Genomic DNA, 21,064 nt, shown 5'->3' with positions numbered 1-21,064 from the left:
ATGAGTTATTCAATTCTTCGACTACTATATTAACCGGTTACATGTAAGTTGTACGTATGCAGTTCATCGTGGGACACTTATTCGTGCGCCGCAGTACGTGAAACATGAGTTCGTTTAATATTTTATCAAATGACGAGTTCTTCGTTAAACATTTCACCGTGGAATACATTTGTACGTATCTTACAAAATGCCACGATATTTGCAAATAGTACTGTTCCAATTAGATTAACCCTAACCTAATCTAGTTAAAACATCGCATAAAATTCGCCACATGTTGTAGCATACGTACAATAATATACTCCACGGTGAAATGTTCAACGAAGAACTCGTCATTTGATTAAATGTTACACGAACTCATGTTTCACGTACTGCGGCGCACGAATAAGTGTCTTGCGGTAAACTGTTTACGTAAAAATTTTCGGATACGATATTAACCAAGAGGAGATTAATCATTAGTGACACCATAAAAAAGGTCACGGGGTTGACGAAAAAACGACCGATTATGAGTGGTAAACTAATCCAAGATCCATCAACGTGTTAGGATTTTGTAGACAAAGCTCCGAATAGGAATAGCTGGAACAATATTCAACTCAATGTAGAATGTCCGGGACAACTGTAATCGATTAAAATCAAATACAACCTATTCAAAGCTTGCATGATAGTGCTACTTTATGGTTGCTAGTCATGGCACCTTACAGGGGCCCCGATCAACAGTATACTAAGTTTCATGAAGATATATTTGTGGTAGATTCTGGGTGTACGGGCGGTATAGCTATAGTATTGCGGAAATTAAAAAAAAACTCATTATACAGCCTTCCGCCACACTGAGAGTGAAGAAGTGACACTGGACCTGGTTTAACCATGTGCTGCGTACCTATGCCTTAAGAAAATTCCAACCTGGCTTATCTATTTTCAAGACAAATGAATTTCTGCATCCTGTAAGGCCGCTAAATACAATTCACATACTTTTACGGTACCTACTCTAAATTGAGGAGCGGATATGGTCACATAAGAAGCCTGAAATTCCAGTGGTCACCATTCTCAGTAATAATAGTAAAAAGAAGAAAAGAAATATACATTTAATAAAAATTTTCGTATTCATTGAATCGTTTAGTCATTATAAAAAATATTATACAATATAACCACTACCAATCAGTATAAAATATATCCATTATGCAGAAAGCAGTCAGCCCACATAGAGAAATAAGCACTTATGGGTTTATTTAAAAACTACATACACATAATATATATACAGCATATTAGTTTTTTAATGATAATGCCATTTATACATTATAAGGAGATGAATGAAACATTTTATATCTTATTTTAGTGTGACTGTTTTCTACAAATCGAAAGTGGCATATTCTGCGACCAGTATTTTTTTCATGGATTTTTAGAAAAAAAAATGTAAAAAGAGAGCCTATCTGATTTATTCAACATGTTAAATATGTATAAATTTTGCTCAAATTGTGGCCTGGATTATTTCTGCATAACTACATTGAACTTATCCGGTGGCTCGACTCTGCAGAACCATGCACCTTCACAGTGATCGACTGGATCTGTTTTGTTTTCTTGCCTTTTTCAAATTGAGTTATTCCAAAATTTACTACTAACTGTATCTGTCCGACTACTTTTTTAAGTTTTTAAGTAGTTTTTATATTGTTCTTATGATTACTTACTTGTGTGTTTTTCTTTTTAAACTATTTTCAATAACTCTACGATATATTCTTTGTAACTTTATTTAATATTTGATCTAATTTAATTTGATTTATTATGTTTTTGTGTCCGCCTGTTATAGATACCATCAGATGTTAATATTTTATTCTATATTCTCATTATAAATATTCTCTGTGATTGATCCTGTTGGTTGACCTAGAAAAACTGAACTGGAATAAGTGTTAATTCTATATGACAGACATTTTTATTATTCGTATAGTATACGCCGTTATATTAAATATGTATAATACTACCACCTCATTATGTCAAAAATGAACTGTCAAAGGTATGCTTGAAGAGGATATTATAATTTGCTCATGTTTACACGTAGGTTAACATATTATTATAATATATGGTAGGAATATGTAATGCCTTTCTTACTTTAGATCGCACAATAGAGAGTTTTTAAAGTTATTAAGTACTTTAAATACCTGTTTGAAGTCTACTTTACACGGATATAAAGGAAAATATCACAATTACCTTTTTTAATGTTTTTTGAAGGTTTTTTTTTCTACATGCGCAGGCACAATTATTATTATTGCTATACAAATTTCTTAATTTTGTTTTTTTTTCCACATTTTACTTCATTTTTTTCATAGCTATTTTCGAGGACATCTAAAGGGTGGTAGCTGTCAAAATTTACCACCCTCTTAAATATATATTTTTTAAGAAATATAAAAAAAACTTCATCATTATTATATTTCAATTATAGAATTTCAGACACAATCATGTTCAAACAAAAATTGTCATATTTTAACGAAAACGTTCCATTTTTAAGATAACAAATAATTAAACACACAAAAAGTATCTACTTAGCAATCAATAAATTAATATGTATAATTACAAGATAAAAATAACTTTTTATATACAACGTTTTTAAATTTTCTGTTGAATTATTATGCTCAATATGCTCAAACTTGTACTTGATATGAAGTAAATAAAAAACAAACGAACAAACAAACAAATATATAGAATACTGAAATATCAGTTTGATTTCCATAGTAACGCACGTATATATTAACAATTTAGTTGCTAGGAGCACCCACTTAGCAACCAATAATAGTGGATTGGATTACGGATTTCTTCCGAAATAACTTTTCATACAAAACAGAATTAACTGAAAATGAATTCAATTCTACTTAAAGATGGCAAAAAGTATTAAAAGAATGCATTGACATCGTGTTCTGATATATTCTAAAAGTTTCAAATGTCTAGCTAGTCGGGAAGTTAGTTAAAAATCGATTGCAAGATTTGTACTGGATAAACAACTACCGGACAAATAAGAATACGAGCTAATAAAAACGTTGTAAAAAATACGGTATTAACACAGTTAAAAATTATGAAATAACTCATTTTTGATACTCTACGCGTAAATATAATACATTGGCGTTTTATCACTAAAGGTAATTTTAAACGATCGGTTCAATCACAGTTTCAGTAGTTTTAGTTAAACCAATGTGTAAACGTAACAACTAAAGATACTAACTGAAAATGAATCAGAATCGTGACTTAACGGGTTTGCCATCAGTTATCTATTCTAAGTTAGCAGTTAAACTGACTTTCACGATAAGTTGGTCGTGCGAAAATCTCTTGCAAGTCGTAATTTCGAAAATCCATGACTTTAACATTATGTTTTATGATTTATCAGAACTGTAAGTAGAATTAACTAAAAAAACTTTCTTTCAAAACCATTGTCATGAAGTTCTATTAAATACATGTCAGTTCAATAAATAAGAAAGTACATACTTAATCCATTTAGTTAGGTTATTATTTTACTTTATATGAGCCTTAAGTCGGCTCGTAAATCAAAACTCGTCTCGTCAGCAACGTGTCGAATACATCAATGTGACGCCATCGTTATTTACAAAACACACGTTTCCAAATGGGGCTCCGCAGATTGATTGAATGCGACGTTTTTTATTTTGAAATAAACGTCTAGTGCTGTTAGCAACAAATCGCATGCGTCTCGGGCTGAGTCTAAGACGCCATCATACGCACACATACGAATCGGTCATTCCTAGACCAGCTCTCCGGTAGCCGCATCCAAATGTATAATATACGTTTCGAAAGGTCACGCGTGACTGTCGCTAGGTAGATGTGTGCGGTATTCATATCGGAGTGACGTTCCTAGAAGACTTGATTTATGGCTGTGCGGCAGAAGAGGCGGGTTTAGATGTGAGAGCCGGTTTAGGTATGACATTACTAGTTTGACAATGTGTTGTGTCGTCGTATTTGTCATATCATTTTTCTAATTTCGATTGACATTTATATCAATCAATATGTTTGAAAAGCTATTATAAAATTGCATTCGCTTTTAGAGTACCTACAACATTTTTTTAAATTATACGTTCCCGTTTTCAAACTGAACGGACAACTAAACTGACGTCTAAAAGGACCTTAATGTTTTATTAAATGAGTGAAATACACGGTTATACTGCACATCAAATAATCAGACAGTCTAGATTAAAAAAATAAATAATCTGTCATGATATTTTGATTTACATGATAATATGCACAAGTTTTTGATATCTTTTATCTCATATTTGATCGAACATCAGATAAAAGACAATATCACGTATACGTCTGCGATATAGAAATCAGAGACTTGATCAACATTACGAATGGGTTTCTCCAAATGTGAATGTTTTGCAGTTATATGCAGACCATTGATAGTAAACTAAGGTATTGTGGAATTGGAAACAGAATTAAGGTAGACATTTTAATTTACTATAAGTGATAATCGAAGAAAATTTGTTCCAAAAAACAGACATGGTAAATAATGAAGAATTATTAAAATTGACGAGAAAATAAGTACTTTTAGTATAAAGCAAATACAATGGAATATTTTTAGATATTTTGACGTCGCGATATAATCGATGGCGGACACAGGTACCTGTCATGAATTTATGATGAGCACATATGGAAAACTGTGGCAGCTAACAAAAAGTGGTCCTTCAATCAATCAATATCAACATTAATATATGGTTAGAACTGAAGAACAAAAAAATAGAATACATATATTATGTAGGTACGTAGGTAGATAGTAGGGTTTACAATCCCGCGATTTTGCTCGATTTCTCGATCTTGAAGTTCCGGTATTAAAAATATGGGAATCCTCGGATTACTTTTTAAATGTTTTTTTTTACGTTTTTGCTTAAATAATTGTGTAGTGTAATTAAAAAATATCATGTTGGATTATAAATAAAAAAAATAAATATCCGAAAAATATTATTTATCTTTTAACTTCCGTATGATTAAGAGAGAGGAAGATAATATTATGTTATGCATAATAATTAAATTTTGCAAAAAATATATCATTAATTCACTGTCAAGTTTCTCTCATATGTAGAGAATTATTAATTATCATCTGCAAAGTTTTCTGTAAATTAAAAATACCCCCCCCCACCGCAGCTATATATTATGTAGACAGACAGAGTTTACATCATTTTGACTCATGCATACAAAGCCGCAATTATGAATAGAAACCAATCCAGCTGTATCGCGTGCCGTTGAGTCTGTGGGAGGGCAACAGATCCTACCAATAGTGAAGGCATGTGATTAATAATATAAGATTGGATTAGTATGTATCAGATAGTTATTAATACAAAAGATTGTAAGAACGGCGTGGTTGTGAAAATTCTTGCAAAAAACAACGGAGAATACCTACCTGAAAAATAATTCTTAGATTCGCCTTTCCTATAGGTTGTGGTCAGGATTGTCCGAAATTGACAACCCTATCCAAACTTCCATATACTGTTTATCGTATTTTCTTCGATGGAACGAAGGTGATATTTTAATAAGTTAATGTAAATTATAACTATCACAATTTCAGTTAGTTACAATAATTGAAAATGAAATAATAAAAAAATGTATCAACAATTCTAAAGATACAAATTGTTATAACAGCTTATGGGTTAGCATTAGGCGTTAAAACGAAGATAAACTTTTTATATTATTCAATAATTTATTTCAATATAGTTCAAGTCGTCGGAGTATTAGGAATAAACTCTTGAAGTTTATGGCAACTCTTAACTATAATTATTAATTTTTGAAATCTGTTCGCCAGTTTGAAAATTGTTGCTTGGAGACCACATTCCATGAAGAAAAAATAGTAAGTTAATAGTACATAAGTAATATTATTGAAACATACCCTTGTCAAGATTCAGCTCGATGACACGTCTAGTTTTCTTCATTTTTGTTTTCTTCACCGTGATTACGATAATATAGTCACTAATTCAACAAAAATGTTTTCATAATATCCGTTTTAAGTTATTTCAGTTCACAGATTTACACATATAATACAAGTCACATGATTTTTACCTAAATGCATCTAAATAAAAATATGCATTGATAACTTATTTTATGAAACAATTAAAATATATATATTAATATTTCTACCTTCTATTTAAGCTTATTTTAATCTATAAATTATATTGTTAATTTAAATAAATTCCAAAAAACATAGGTGATTAAATTTAATATAATTAGTAATCAGGAATATAAACAACCTCACAATAGATCAATCAAAAGCATAAACTTACTAATAATAATTATTGTTATAATTATTATACAATACAATTAAATCTAGGTACTAATAAAGTTGTTTAAATAAACCCACTTTACAAGTATTCTGGTATAATATTAAAAATAAATATAAATAATTGATAAAAGCTCTCCGTGATTTAAAAAATATTCACAATAGTGCGTTATTTTTGAGTTAATTGTTAAGAAAAACTTTTGTCAGAAATTTATAGAGCTTTAAGCTTTGACGTCTGACTTTGTTAAAACGCAGCTTTCACTGGGAACTTTCTCACGTGAGGAATGACAGAACGCCATAAAGTGTAAGTACTTCCATCATGCTATTATTATATAGGGCAGTGGTGTGTGTTTTAGGGCTTTTCAACATATTGTGGTCCGGGTCATATTAATAAAAATATAACATGCTTATTGATTAATACGGTAGTTTTGCTGAGATTCGACATACATTTTGGCAGGTAATGTAGCCATTTTATTATTGACAAAAAAATAAATATTCATTTACTATTAATATTAGGCTGATTGAAAATATGTCTGTTGTAAAATTGTAATAATGTTGAATTAATGTTGTTCTAGAAATGCGTATTAATTCTCCTCAGTGTTACCATCCTACAGTAAGAAATGCATATTTATTTTGTTATTTCGCATAATGTGACCGAAGAATTTGAATGTTCTCTCCCTTTCAAATAAATATGATTCTTGTGATTTTCAAATCCCTTTTTAAAACTTATTGTAACTGGTATCTTACCAGGTTATAATAAATTTATAAAACATATATATTTTCAATGGAAATCGTATTAAAACTCATGTTATTCATATTAATTTTAAACATATTTTTGCTATAATTAAGAACAACGTTTTCATGGTAATATATATTTTTTCAATATTATAACAGGTCACTCAGTTATGTTTTAATAATTTAAAAAAAAACACCAAATTGTTACAATAGACAATAATCGTAAGACAGAGCAACAGAGATATAAAGTATAGGTTGTCTTAAGATAAAATACTTGTTAAATGTACAGTTCATGTACGGATTTGCATACAAAACAATCCACAAAGCCGGGAGGTATGTCAACGCACTGGGTGGTTAAATGGAATAAATGAATATTAAGACTATCGGTGTGTTCAACTCGCGTTTCAGATCAAGAAAATGCTGAAAGCGACCAGGTGTACACAGAAATATTTGTTCGATAATAATACCGTATTTAATAATTTAATAATCAATACATCATGGCAACCCCAGGGTTCCGTGTATTTTAGCAATCCAGTTGATTTATTGAGTTGTCGAGTGCCGCAGCATAATATTATGTAGCACTGATCGTGGCCAGCAGCCCTGTGTTGTAACTTGTGACATGAAGTCACCCGACGACATGAATGAATTGTGACGTAAGCTCACGTATCGAGGCGAGCCGCCCAATGCACACGGCTCACCATAGATATTATTATGCTGAAACATCTATTTGTTTATGGGGACAATGAATAACGCCAGTATTAGAGTAGCGTTAATTTCTCGAATGCTATTGACTCCCTCCGGTAGTACGTCACAATGAAGTCATATGACGTCATGTCGCCGGGCGACTTCAACTCGCAAGTTACAACATAAGGCCCCTGCTTTTGTGGTAGCATACAACCCTTCGCCATTCTGTTTGTCAAGAAGCACACTTAAAATAACGTGAATTATCATTTAAGTATACCAATCATCATATCGTATTGAATAACATCGCACAGCCATATATTTTAAAATGTTAATAATCATCAAGAAAAATAGTGCCATAGACAACATTTTTACTATTCGAGCAAATTTTTGGTGTATGTTTTTCTCACTTAACTGATCGACCTGTCACGCCGGGCCCACAGATTAGAGCCCAGTCAGTCCCCTCTTATGGGGGCCATGCAATACATTACTAATACTTGCTTGATAACTTTTGTATGGATTTTTCATAAATATAATTTATAATTATTCATTGTTTCCGGGCCCACCATTAACGATCGCTACATATAAAATGGAGGCGCGTGATATGGTTTTTAGCAGACAGTATTGTGGAGGCGTCGAAATGCTTCTGCGCAGGATTTTGTTGTGGAAACCGAGCCACTGTACGTGCTTGTTTATCACAATCAGTTGTCAATTGTCAAGTATATAGGTATACTCATTATATTCTATGTTCTATACAAATATTTGTACAACACATATACAGAGCACTTATTCGTATTAAAACTTAATTATAGATTCAACTTGGTGATAAAAGAGGGATAGCTGGATAATTTAAAGAATATATTATAATGAAATTACTTTATTTATCAGGAAATATTTGACAGTTAATATTATATTTATAGCAAACAATAGAATGCTTATTTGCGTATACTCTGGAAAATATATGAGATTAAAAAATTACAACTATACATCGATAATTTTTATATAAAATACTCATAAAATATGTGTAGAAAATGCATATGAAAATTCTTGAACTTTTTTGCTTGCAGGACATATTGTACTCCAAGCATTAGGCTACTGACTGAGTATCGTCCTGGAAGATTACTGAGTTACTACATTACTGACGATATATTAAAATTCCGTCATCATATAGCTACCATCTTTGTATCTTTTTAATAGCAGTTGTCACTCATATTTTATTTTTTGATAAGCCGCGTTATCAATCAATTTATCAAATTTTATTTATTTTACATATAGTGCACTTCACAAATTATTAATTTAAGACTTTCATAACATGACATATAAAAAACAAATCAATAGTATTAAAACAGTATATATATATATATAAAATGTATGCAGTATTAAGTTATTAAACAGTAGAAAAAGTAAATACATACAACAAATATAAATTAGATACAATGAAGTACACCGAATGAGCTAAGTAGAAAAATATTTATAAAACAATGCCCATATATAAATACTCATTCTGACGTAGATGGAATATGACGATTTAGTTGAACAGAGTTATTGCTTTCCCAATTGGAATCACCAATGGCATGTTAGTTTTGCTTGACAGAACAAAATACTGATGCTCCCGATTTTTAAGATAGTTACCAGCCACATACAGGTCAATACTACCAATAATGGGAGAATACTCATTTACGCCGCGTATAAGGCAGAAAACAATATGCGGCTAATAACGTACTATCTGCTAACACTATAACACTTGAAACTAAAAAGGGGGAATGGGACGATTTGGCACCGCGAACTGGCCTCCGCCGATTGGCCTCCGGTAATTGGCCGCCGGTACAATCGGACGCCGGCCCAATTGGACGCCGACCCAATTCGACGCCGACCCAATTCGACGCCGACCCAACTGGCCTCCGGGAGATTGGACGCCGCACAGTTGAATTAAATGCGCAAAGGAATAGACGTACGTTACGATTTGTTGGAGTAAATAAGCAAGTCAGTTTAATATGCTTCTATCTTCTCAGTAGGTGTACCTTATACATTTCGCGCTTGACACATTTTTAATATAGATTGAGAAAAATTATTATGCCTGATGATGTTTATTAAAAGAAAATAATTCTTCCCTCGCTAAAACTTAAAGATGTGCATAATCAATTAATTTATTGTCTATACATGGATACTTATTTATATTTACAACAAATATTAAAAATAATGTTAGATGTTAGAATGAAAATTACATTATATTTCAGCGTTTTATCGACTTAATATTATAATAAAGCTTAAATATGTATATTATTATGCATAAATGCGTATTTTAAGATAGTATGAAATTACAAACAAAATATTAAGTAAGTTATCTGCTAAGTATAAATGTTTCAGTAGTTTGATTGATAAACTACTTAGGTACTGGGTGCCGGACAAAATCCCGAAGGCCGAAATCCCGAATGCTGAAATCCCGAATGGCCGAAATCCCGAAAAATGAAAAAATACAAACATCAATAATTGCGCAATTTTTGCAAGAGAGACAAAAACCCATTTTATGTGGAAATATAAAAAATGTAAAATACAAACATCAATAATTGCGCAATCGTGAGCGCAATTTTTGTAAGAGAGACAAATCCCATTTTTTCGGAAAATGGGTTTTTCTGATTGCGCAATTTTTTTCAGGAGAGACCATTTTGTAGAACGAACGGATTTTGTGCATCTTACAAAAATTGCGCAATTCACGATTGCGCAATTATTTATGTTTGTATTTTACATTTTTTTTATATTTTCACAAAAAATGGGTTTTTGTGTCTCTTGCAAAAGTTGCGCAATTATTGATGTTTGTATTTTTTTTATTTTTCGGGATTTCGGCCTTCGGGATTCCGGCCATTCGGGATTTCAGCGTTCGGGATTTCGATATTCGGGATGTCGGCTTTTGGGATTTAGGCTTTCGGGATTTCGGCCTTCGAGATTTCGTCCGGCACCCAGTACCTAAGTAGTTTATCAATCAAACTACTAAAGCATTTATACTTAGCAGATAACTTACTTAATATTTTGTTTGTAATTTCATTAAAATACGCATTTATGCATATAATATACATGTTTAAGCTTTATTATAATATTAAGTCGATAAAACGCTGAAATATAATGTAATTTTCATTCTAACATCTAACATTATTTTTAATATTTGTTGTAAATATAAATAAGTACCCATGTATAGACAATAAATTAATTGATTATGCACATCTTTAAGTTTTAGCGAGGGAAGAATTATTTTCTTTTAATAAACATCATAAGGCATAATAATTTTTCTCAATCTATATTAAAAATGTGTCAAGAGCGAAATGTATAAGGTACGACTACTGAGAAGATAGAAGCATATTAAACTGACTTGCTTATTTACTCCAACAAATCGTAACGTACGTCTATTCCTTTGCGCATTTAATTCAACTGTGCGGCGTCCAATCTCCCGGAGGCCAGTTGGGTCGGCGTCCAATTGGGCCGGCGTCCGATTGTACCGGCGGCCAATTACCGGAGGCCAATCGGCGGAGGCCAGTTCGCGGTGCCAAATCGTCCTAGACCCCTAAAAAGGTTTTTTTTTTTTTTTTTTTAAATATTAAATTTATTTTCGCATTAACGCCGTTGTGGCAGCATCATCGATAAATTATTTATGATAGAACATAATACCATAATATATACATTACTGACTTTATATGGATCATTTAATAGAGATTAAGTGGTAATTTGACACATGCAAGTAAACCAAAGAATATATATTATGTAAAAAAATACCACTCAAAAGAAATTATTTACCTCCCCATGCAATCCATTAATAAAAACTTATTTACAAATTAATTAATATTTTCAACCAATACTTAGTATTTACCCCAAGACCCTTCCTCTAGTGACAATGACTGAAAGTTACAATAATTGGTTGACTTACCTTGCTGTGGGGTGGGTGGCGTCGGTTCAGGCAGCCTGAGCGTCGTGGGCCGCGCGATGTAGTAGGCGGGCGTCCTCTGCCTCACATCGGGCGGCGTTCTCTCCGCTCCTGCCCGTATAAGCCGCGCATTCACTCCGGCAGGGTCTGAGCACACTGCTGCATAATGCAAGGGGGTACGACCTTCCTGTATTAAAAAATCAACGTAACATTTTATGAAAGTAGTTGATGGAATATGAATTGATTTAAATTTAGTTTTTTTTTCCATTTGAGTGTTTGTTGAGATCCAGTTTTCACGTTTCGGCATCTTCAAGCACTATGCATACTCTTCTTCTTCGGCCATATGCGCCCTTATTTGGAGCATCTGTACACCACGTGGCGCCTCCAAGAATCCCTGTCGCTCGCCAGTCTTCTTGCTTCGTTCCAGGTCAAACCAGCATCCCGTAGCTCCGCCGTATACACTCTATAGATAGTATTTAGCGGTTTGAAGAACAGGCGAGCCAGGTTAATGTTCTTTTCTGACATCCGCAGCACGTGGTCGAGCCAGATCCAACGTCGCCTCTTTACTCTCAGTGTGATGGGAGGCTGCTTGGTGCGTTCTCCTCGTTGCTTCTAAAGTCACACCCAGTATCCGTCGCAAATATCTGTTTTCGAAGTTCAGAATACGGTTGCTCTGAACTTTCGTAAGGTGCCATGATTTGCTAATATGCTAGTATCGATAGTATGCTAATGCATACTCACTAATTACAAAATTATAACCAATGATAAATCAGTTGCTCATTTGAAATTTTATAGTGCCTGAAAATGCTGAAATGTAAAAAAAATGTCAAATATAAAAGAACAAAATTTAAATCAATAAGAATTATATAAAACTGTTGACCAAGGCATTAAATACTTTTTTATACTTATTAAAAATAGTATTTATATAGTAATACATAGTATTGTTTGCATTTGAATCACTGAATGAATGTATTCTTTCAATATATTAATTGAAATCACCGAATATATACTAAATGTAATATTTATCTTGTTCGGTTTTATATTTACTTTTATTTAATTAATATTTTATTTATTAAGTAATAACATGTTTTGTAAAAATATGTCCAGACCTACAAACTTATCTGTAGAATGGCCAAAAATAGAACTACAAACTAGCATAGGACGACATTTTGAAAATTTCATTCAAATGTCAGATTATGTCCAGTTACGAGTCTTGATTGGGTAGTTTTCGACAGTGGTTCCCCCATCCCAATCTTCAGATAAGTGAGTAGGCCTGTAATCTGGATTAATTCAATTTATATAAAATATAATTTATAACTCTAAAAAACATTCGATATGTACGTGTTTTAAAAATCGAACCGGAAATCAATGTTGCCACGCTTCGGAAGTAGGCCGATCGAAAAATTATATTATTCAATTATGTATCGTGAACTTTTCAGTCCGTTTGAAACCTGAACATAATGGCGATTTAAAGATTCACTACGGACTATTATTGATTTTTGTTGAATTGGCCCTACAATCAATTTGTTAGCAAATATAATTTATTTAAATCGTTGTTTCAATGGTAATTAATTGTGTTTTGCTAACAATGTATAATGAACGTGTACTTTCTTCATATTGTTGATCGATGTAATGCATTATTTGTCAAGAGATCAATTCTTAAAAAACAGCGAATTGCGCTGGGGATATTTGAAAAAACTTTACAGGACAACGTTTAACGATATATAGTATTTTTTGGCCGCAGTATTTCAATAACTATCATTTAATTCAATAATTCAATAAAGTAGGTAGATAGCTATTTATACTGATGCCTGATTGTGATTATCTTTTTTTTTATTATTTTATGTTTTAACCCTCTAAAATATGCACTTTAGTAATGTAGGTACATGATGCTTTCATTAACACGGCTGAACAGCACAGGAAAAAAGTGAATTGTTTTCTTTCTAAAATTTATAAAAATATCAAGACCTGGAATCAATCTAAAAATATTAAAAATAAGAAATATTTTTTCAAAGATAATATTCCAATTATGCTATAATTGAGCGTTTGTTGAAACGCTGTTCTTAGTATGATTATTTTAATCAATTTATTGTAAAATTGTGGATTATACATATCGCAATTAATTATAATGTTAATATATTTAATGATTTATTAAAAAAAATATCAATTAATAGTGATTTAAACATTCTTTTTTTAATTATATTTATTCGGACAGTTATATTATGATTTAATAATATAATCTTTTTAGATTTTTCTGTGTTGTTTTATAAATAATATAAATTAACGTTTCATCATCATAATTGGCATTACAACCCAATGTGGGTCTTGGCCGCCTTCAGGGAATATCTTCACTTCTTTCTGTCTCCGCAAGTGTGTTTTTAAATAGTCCAATCAACATAATCTAATGCCGGCGCTCCATTGGCACGCAAGTCAGACGATTTACAGTCTTCAGACTTTTTTTTCGCGTGGAGCACCCCAGATCTGCAGACTTTTTAATCCGCAGACCAGGCTCGTTGGATTTCAAACATGTTTGATATTTTACTCTCCGAGTTGCCAGACTTCGTCAGTCGATCATAATGCAAATTCGATTTGACATTAATACGCGATCATTCGGACCGAAAAAAAATCTGTAATTGTTTTAAACATTTTCATTGATTATTTGTTAATTTATACATTAGAAAATGAGAGATTTATCAATTATTTTTTTATTTGTATTTATTAAATTCATAAAATAAAACGTAAAACTTATGTTGTTTTCACTGCTATATTATTTTATGCAAGTCTACATATAAATAACACAAATTTATAGGATTATCGGAAGACATTACGATAATCGCAAATTTTGACTTTTGACAGCTCGGCTTTTTTATTCGTTCGTTGATCAGTAGCAGAGCATAGACAAATCGGACGATTTATTGTCCTCGGACTTTTGGCTCGCCAATGGAGCGCTGGCATTAGTCTTCCGATCCTTCTTTCACAATTTCTATTAAAGATAAGCCTCTTTGGTGGTTGAGTATCTTCCAACCTTGAGACATGGCTTACCCAACGTAGTCGCTATATTTCTATACGTAAGACGAAAGAAGGCCCATCATACATCGCATACAGTAAGTGATTGTACTCGTACCTTCATCGTATTCATCTCAGAATGCCATTTTTATTATATTTCCCTCAAATACATTCAGTTTCCTCTTATAAATGTTGTATGTTATACATTAAATCGCTGTTGCATTTCAATTTATAATTTCTGGCATTTCAATGATAATGTCAACTAATGTAAACTTTGATTTATTTTTATAAATCTATGTGTATTATTTTCTATAGTTATATTATGTCAAAGGTAGCCTTTAAGCACATTGAATAAAAATGCATTCTGTTTCGTAATTCAGCCCCCAGATGTCCGTCTTCATTCCGCCTTAATCCATCACTGCTAATAAGACATTATTTCATAATGCAACGAACATCAAAAGACCGGTATATTATCGACATTTTTCAAAATGTATTATTTATTATATTTCCAAGGAAATTGTATTTCACTCGCGCATTTTACAAAACACGATCATAAAGTGCACACTGACCTCGACGGCGATACGTTGCTACACTCAACAGTGGGGCTGAATGGGGGTTTTGAGGCTATGCCCTTGAAGACGTAGAGGTGACTCGGCAAAATCATTGACACAGCGACAATGAGATTATTATTAATGGCGTAAAAACGCATAGGTATCTAGTTTAATATGCTATTAATCTTTAATTATGATTCCTAGAACTGCAATTCAAAATATCAGATTATTAATCATATAATAATATGTATTATTAATTATCTTTGTCGATCAATCTAACTTTTTATTAAATGATAGTAATAATTAATATAAAACATTTCAAATTCTTCTTTTTAACGATATAATGTTATTGTTTATTTTCGTATCTGATTAAAAAATATCTATGTAAATTGTATTGCAAGAGCTCCCATAATTTTAGAACATTGTTCAATATTGCATACTGCACAAAATAAATTCAAATGTTAATACTATCGACCGAAGGTACTTGATAGGAATTAAATTTAAATGCTAATGGATTTATATTTTGTACTGTTCCGTTTGAGTCTGGTTTCGCCTTTCGGCATCTTCAGGTGCTGTGTACACTCACCAAAAGTGTATGTTTGCCTTTGGTGAGTGTACACAGCGCCTGAAGATGCCGAAAGGTGAAACCCGGGTCGCAAAAAACGACTCAAATGGAATAATACAAAACATAAGTCCATTAGAATTAAAATTAAAATGTGTTTGTATAATTGCCTGTGAATTTTAATGATAACTTGCATAAATATATATTTGAATATTACATTCCATATAATTCCTATATCTACGACTAGGAACCTAGGCGACTCTTGGTCTCCTCCAGGAGATTTCCCTATCCTGAAAAATCGTTCTAATCTTCTGACAAAGTATTAATGATTTTAATATTAAGTATTTGGTTGCAGTGTAAAAATTGTACCAGTGTGCTTGCTACGGCGTAGGCCGTAGATCCTGCTACGTATTCCTGTATTAAGATCATTAAATGATTCAAATTTTGAATAGTTATATTTAGCAAGACGTAATTTAATAATTGTTTACATAATTAGGTATTGTATTTCTTATATACATGCTCTGAGGTTTTAAAGATTTATACGGCGGAGCTACGGAATACTGGTATGACCTAGAACAGTGGTTCTTAACCTTTTCGAAGTCACGGTGCACTTTTGATCATAAGAAAAAATTGCGATGCACCAAAATCAAACGGTCAAAAAACAATGAAAAATATGCGGACACAACTTTTATTACAAATAATTTAACAGATTACATAAGAGTCAAACAAAAATAGAAAAGATATATGGTAAACTGTAACTTTATTTGATGTGAAAATCAAGTAATGTGATCAGTCGGATTTTGCAGATTTCAGAAATATTAGGTCGACTATTTGATATAGTTATCCTAAATTCTCGTCTAAATTCGTAAGTTTTTCTCGTTTTTAGTTTTTATATAAGTTATATTGTTGAGAAACCAAGCTCACACAAATATGATGTTGAAAACTGTTACAAGATTTTCAGTGCGCTCATGTAGAGAGCTGAATATTCGTCTTTGAGAGAAATCCAAAACTTCTCCATAGTTATTTCAGAAAAATTAATTTTTAGTGAACAATTCTTCTTCTTCTTGGTACGAAAGTTCACAATCGTATTAGATCTTTCGTCGGCTTTCATAATTTTGCGAAGAACTTTTTGTTTTATACTATTTCGTGAAATTTTCTGCTTTTATCATTTTTTTGCAGTGCACTTGCAACAAGCTAGCGGTGCACTGGTTAAGAACCACTGACCTAGAATAACGCAAGAAGACTGGCGAGAGATAGCGATTTTTGGAGGCGCCGTGTGGTGTCAATATGCTCCTGCTAAGAGGCGACCATGGCTGAAGAATAAGTGTTACCTATCATTATCCATACCTAATACTTCTAAACTTCGGTCTTCGAATGGATAACGTAGTAGTAAGCAAGCCACGACCTCTCATTTTAATATAATTTTCTCATATATTCAATCTACGCCATTGATGTGAAACTAAAAAAATACAGCGAAAGAATAATAATTAGTTATTGAAATAAATCAATATTACACTTACACTATCTCTCATATGAACAGTCTGCGGATATTTCTCCAAAAGGTACTCCACAATATCCTGGTAATCGTAATATACAGCTTTGTGGAGAAGACCAACTCCTGCGCGATCTCGACACATTGCCAATCGGCGCCGCATTGGATCACCTTCGAGGATTCCCTGAATGAAAAAAAATCACATTCCTCATAATACGATTTATAACTAAAAATATTAAATTGTTTTTATTCGAAAAAAATATTATAAATGAAAAGTTTAATATTTTAGGAACATGATACGAAAAAATACATACACATAATAGGTAAAATAATATAAATACAATAAGATAATAAATATAAAATATACCGTATGAATATACTGAGCGACTAAAGCGCACTTGTCTTTATATAATTAGGAATTTATGAAGAAGAAAAAAAGATGTATTTGAATAATTGCACGCACGGCTGACACAGCAGTGGTTTTCAAACTTTTTCATCTCGCGGCGCCCTGGGAAAAGTATGGAAACTGCACTACATTAGTTGAATACTTACGTCGTAATTATAAATTACTACCTACTTAATTAAAATTTTAAATGATTTAATGGTTGATTTATGAGATTTTAATTGAATAAATGGGCTCATCGCAGATACAGTGTTTTTTTGTTACATGCGTACATTATATATTTACATAACAATGAAATTCGTATATTACTTGAAAAAAATATGGATCTACAATCCTATGTGGATCCGGGCGGCCTCACGGAGAGGCTTCTTAACAGATCTTTGTTTTGCGAGAAATGGATGTTAGACACTTATTTAACATAGTACATACTCTGGATTCAAACAAACATTGAAAAACAACAACAAGAATTAATTTTTACCATACCCGGGATTCGAAATCGGGACCCACGATATTATAAGCCTGACGCGTAGCCGGTCGGTTATCGTGGACGTAGTTAAATGGTAGTTTTTGCTTTGTACTATGGTAGCTTTGGTTTTTATTTTAATATTTTTTTTTCTGTTATTCGTACTCCTCTCTCCTAGGATAGGTACTTACTTTTAACAAAAAAAAAAAAAACATGTTAAATCAATCAAAATACACTTGAGTGTTGCGACCCCAATCTTGGGTAATTACTCCTCTCTCTCTAAAACTCTTTTAAACAGCTGGTGTTGCTTTACATCCAAGCGTAGAACCTCGTTACACACCCAATTAAGACCGGATGTGGAGAGGGAAGGTTTGGTTTAGAGGGGTCAACATAAATGTCAAGAGTGTGAACAATACAGCGCTCGGAAATGAAAATTTTACGAACCGGAGCGCTTGATAATTTTACGAAAAAATTAACACTGTTACTTATCTAATTCTATACATATGTGTATTTAAAAAAACGATTTTGTTAGATTTTTTTATAATATGACATATCTCGCTCAGACGGTCAAATTAATATTTACACGAGACGGAGCGATAATTTTGGGGAAAATACAGTATGACATTACTGCTAGTCATTTGTGTTTGCGCATATAATCGATACCTATTCAATAAAAATTTCCTTTATCGGAAACAAGTAAATGACATTTAAAACTATTTATTTAATTTCTGGTTAAAATATGTCATATTCTGTCAAATTTTCAGGTTCTAAGCATCTTGCGTTGCACATACATTACCTATAGAGCATGATAAACTAATTATCCGCAAAACGGTTGATTGGTATTATATTATTGAAAACAAGACTTGAAACAAGACTGATGTACCCAATTTTTTACGTCGCACCGATTAACACTATTTTAAATTTAAAAATCAGAAAGTCATAGTAACCAAATAAGTTTATATTAAACTTCCAAAATTATATTTATTTTTATTCAGCTATATATATTCTACTAATAATTTCAAAAATACTTACCCTGACATTGGATAGTGAACCCTCAGAGACTGCTGAATGAAGCCCATCACAACGATCCATAATAGAAGGAAGCTCTCGAAGAAATGCTCTTGCCTTTGGTCCCGGTGCAGCGAGACCAAGGAGTCTGTGACCATGCCCACCTAAAGCGGCCTGCTGTAGGCGATCTATATCGCCGCCACGAGCCCAACGTCGGGCTTCAACCACTGTGGAAAAACGAAAAGAGTTTTTGAGAAAGAAAAGAGAACTTTTTATGTGTAAATATTAAAAATAAAAACAAGCAAGCTTCTTCCGATAATGATAATGAAACAAATTAGAAATATCACCAACTTTAGCAATTTAGTATGGATGAAACAATTTTCAATAATGCAAACAGTAACAACAAGTCAATTACTTTTTAAGATATTTGCAAGTGCAAACTCCTTTTCAAGACCAGTGTTAAACGTGTCTGAATAGTTAGCAGACTTTTACAAATAAGCTCAGACCAAATTTCACGAAAGCGTGTTGTTTCACTTAGTAAAAGGTGCAGTTTATATAGAGTTTAATTGTAGAGTATATAATTTATTAATTGTAGTATATATATATATAGAGCAATATATAGAGTTTTTTCGGTTCTACTCTACGCTGTAGAGACGAGTTTTGTAGAAACCACTCATATACGCTTATTTCATATCAGCTTGAAGATCAAAGTTAAAAAGGTGGTGCTGATGATAGAGAAGGTCAAATAAATAACCAAATAAATCTAAATCACAAATCTAGCATACTTTAGTCACATCATGCGATACCCCACAAGATACCTATCAATTAAATCGTTCAATTGATGAATTTTTGGTAAACAAAGTCCAGGAAGAAAAAGAATCTCCGTGACATATTTGACCTCAGTACTCTGTCCATGCTCAGAGCAGAAACAAAGAGGGAAAGAAAATGATGACCGAGTCCTATATATAGTATACAGCAATGAAGATTACGATAATAATGAAACTTTCATTGACATTCTACATATTTACCATTTCTTTTAAAACATCCTAATAATGTTTAAATAGATATTGACTTCGCCATTTTTATATGTTAAAAATCGTGTTAATAAATCTAGTACTTAAGAGAATTGTTTCATGTACGACGACGTGATGTTGTATTATTATGCACACGACACAATGTTTCTTATCGATAATCTTATTCCGAATGCATAATAAGTAAGTTATACGTACTAACACGTTAATATTGAATTTTCACTAGAGTTATAATATTTTATAAAAGTTGTAACCAATGATATAAATTACCAATGATTGATGTAGTCATAATTAATAATTGATGACTATTGGATACTAAATTGATAAAACATATATCATAATCAGCCAGGATCAATCCACTGGTCCCTAATTCTTCGCTGCCACTTACATCCACGGAACTTTATGACGAGATTGCTCGCAAAACCTTACTGACATGGAGTACATTTAGGCGCCTGAATAGTATCTTCAAAACTAACCTCATATTGTGTCTTAAGAGAAGGTAAAGTGGACAACCAATATGTGCTATCAATGACTCTTAATGTAAGAAAAATCCAAAATTACGAGTAATGCAACATGTCGTGAAAAGATACATGTTGAGCATAACGCGTAAAGATCACAAAGAAACCAATACATAAGGAAGCGGGTACGCGATAGAGGTCGCTAAGCAGCTGAAATGTCAATGGGCTGGACAATCGCTGGACAAATGCCGTCATACAGTGTTACCTAAGGGGCACTAAACGCACATAGGGTGCCCTAAAATTTATATGCTATTATTTAAGATGCTGTATATATGTGTGTAGTTTTATATAATCACAACTTACTAAATAAGCTCAATAATTAAAACTATTACTAGTAATAATATAACTAAACAACGAAATTAACCAAAGTTTGTTTCACGTCACTGTAATGTAAAATCACAATTATTATAGATACCAGATCGGTCACTAAAATAGTTTTCACGAGAAA

The 21,064-nt window shown here is 32.3% G+C and overlaps 1 protein-coding gene across 1 annotated transcript in view; it reads right to left on the bottom strand.

Moving 5' to 3' along the window:
* The window catches only part of LOC147073769 (uncharacterized), a 65,587-nt gene that overhangs the window by 36,921 nt on the left and 7,602 nt on the right, over positions 1-21,064 (bottom strand). The window contains exons 2-4 of the mRNA XM_085944680.1: positions 19,092-19,294; positions 17,222-17,377; positions 11,586-11,769 (exon numbers count right to left, since the gene is read on the bottom strand). Of these exons, the coding sequence (XP_085800806.1) occupies positions 11,586-11,769; positions 17,222-17,377; positions 19,092-19,294 (543 nt within the window). The remainder of the gene's footprint in view (positions 1-11,585; positions 11,770-17,221; positions 17,378-19,091; positions 19,295-21,064) is intronic.

The sequence above is a fragment of the Rhyacophila brunnea genome, unplaced genomic scaffold (genome assembly GCF_057557595.1).
Source record: "Rhyacophila brunnea isolate RB1 unplaced genomic scaffold, BYU_Rbru_1.0 scaffold_17, whole genome shotgun sequence".
Taxonomy (NCBI): Eukaryota; Metazoa; Arthropoda; class Insecta; order Trichoptera; family Rhyacophilidae; genus Rhyacophila; species Rhyacophila brunnea.
This window is presented reverse-complemented; position numbering and strand designations above follow the sequence as displayed.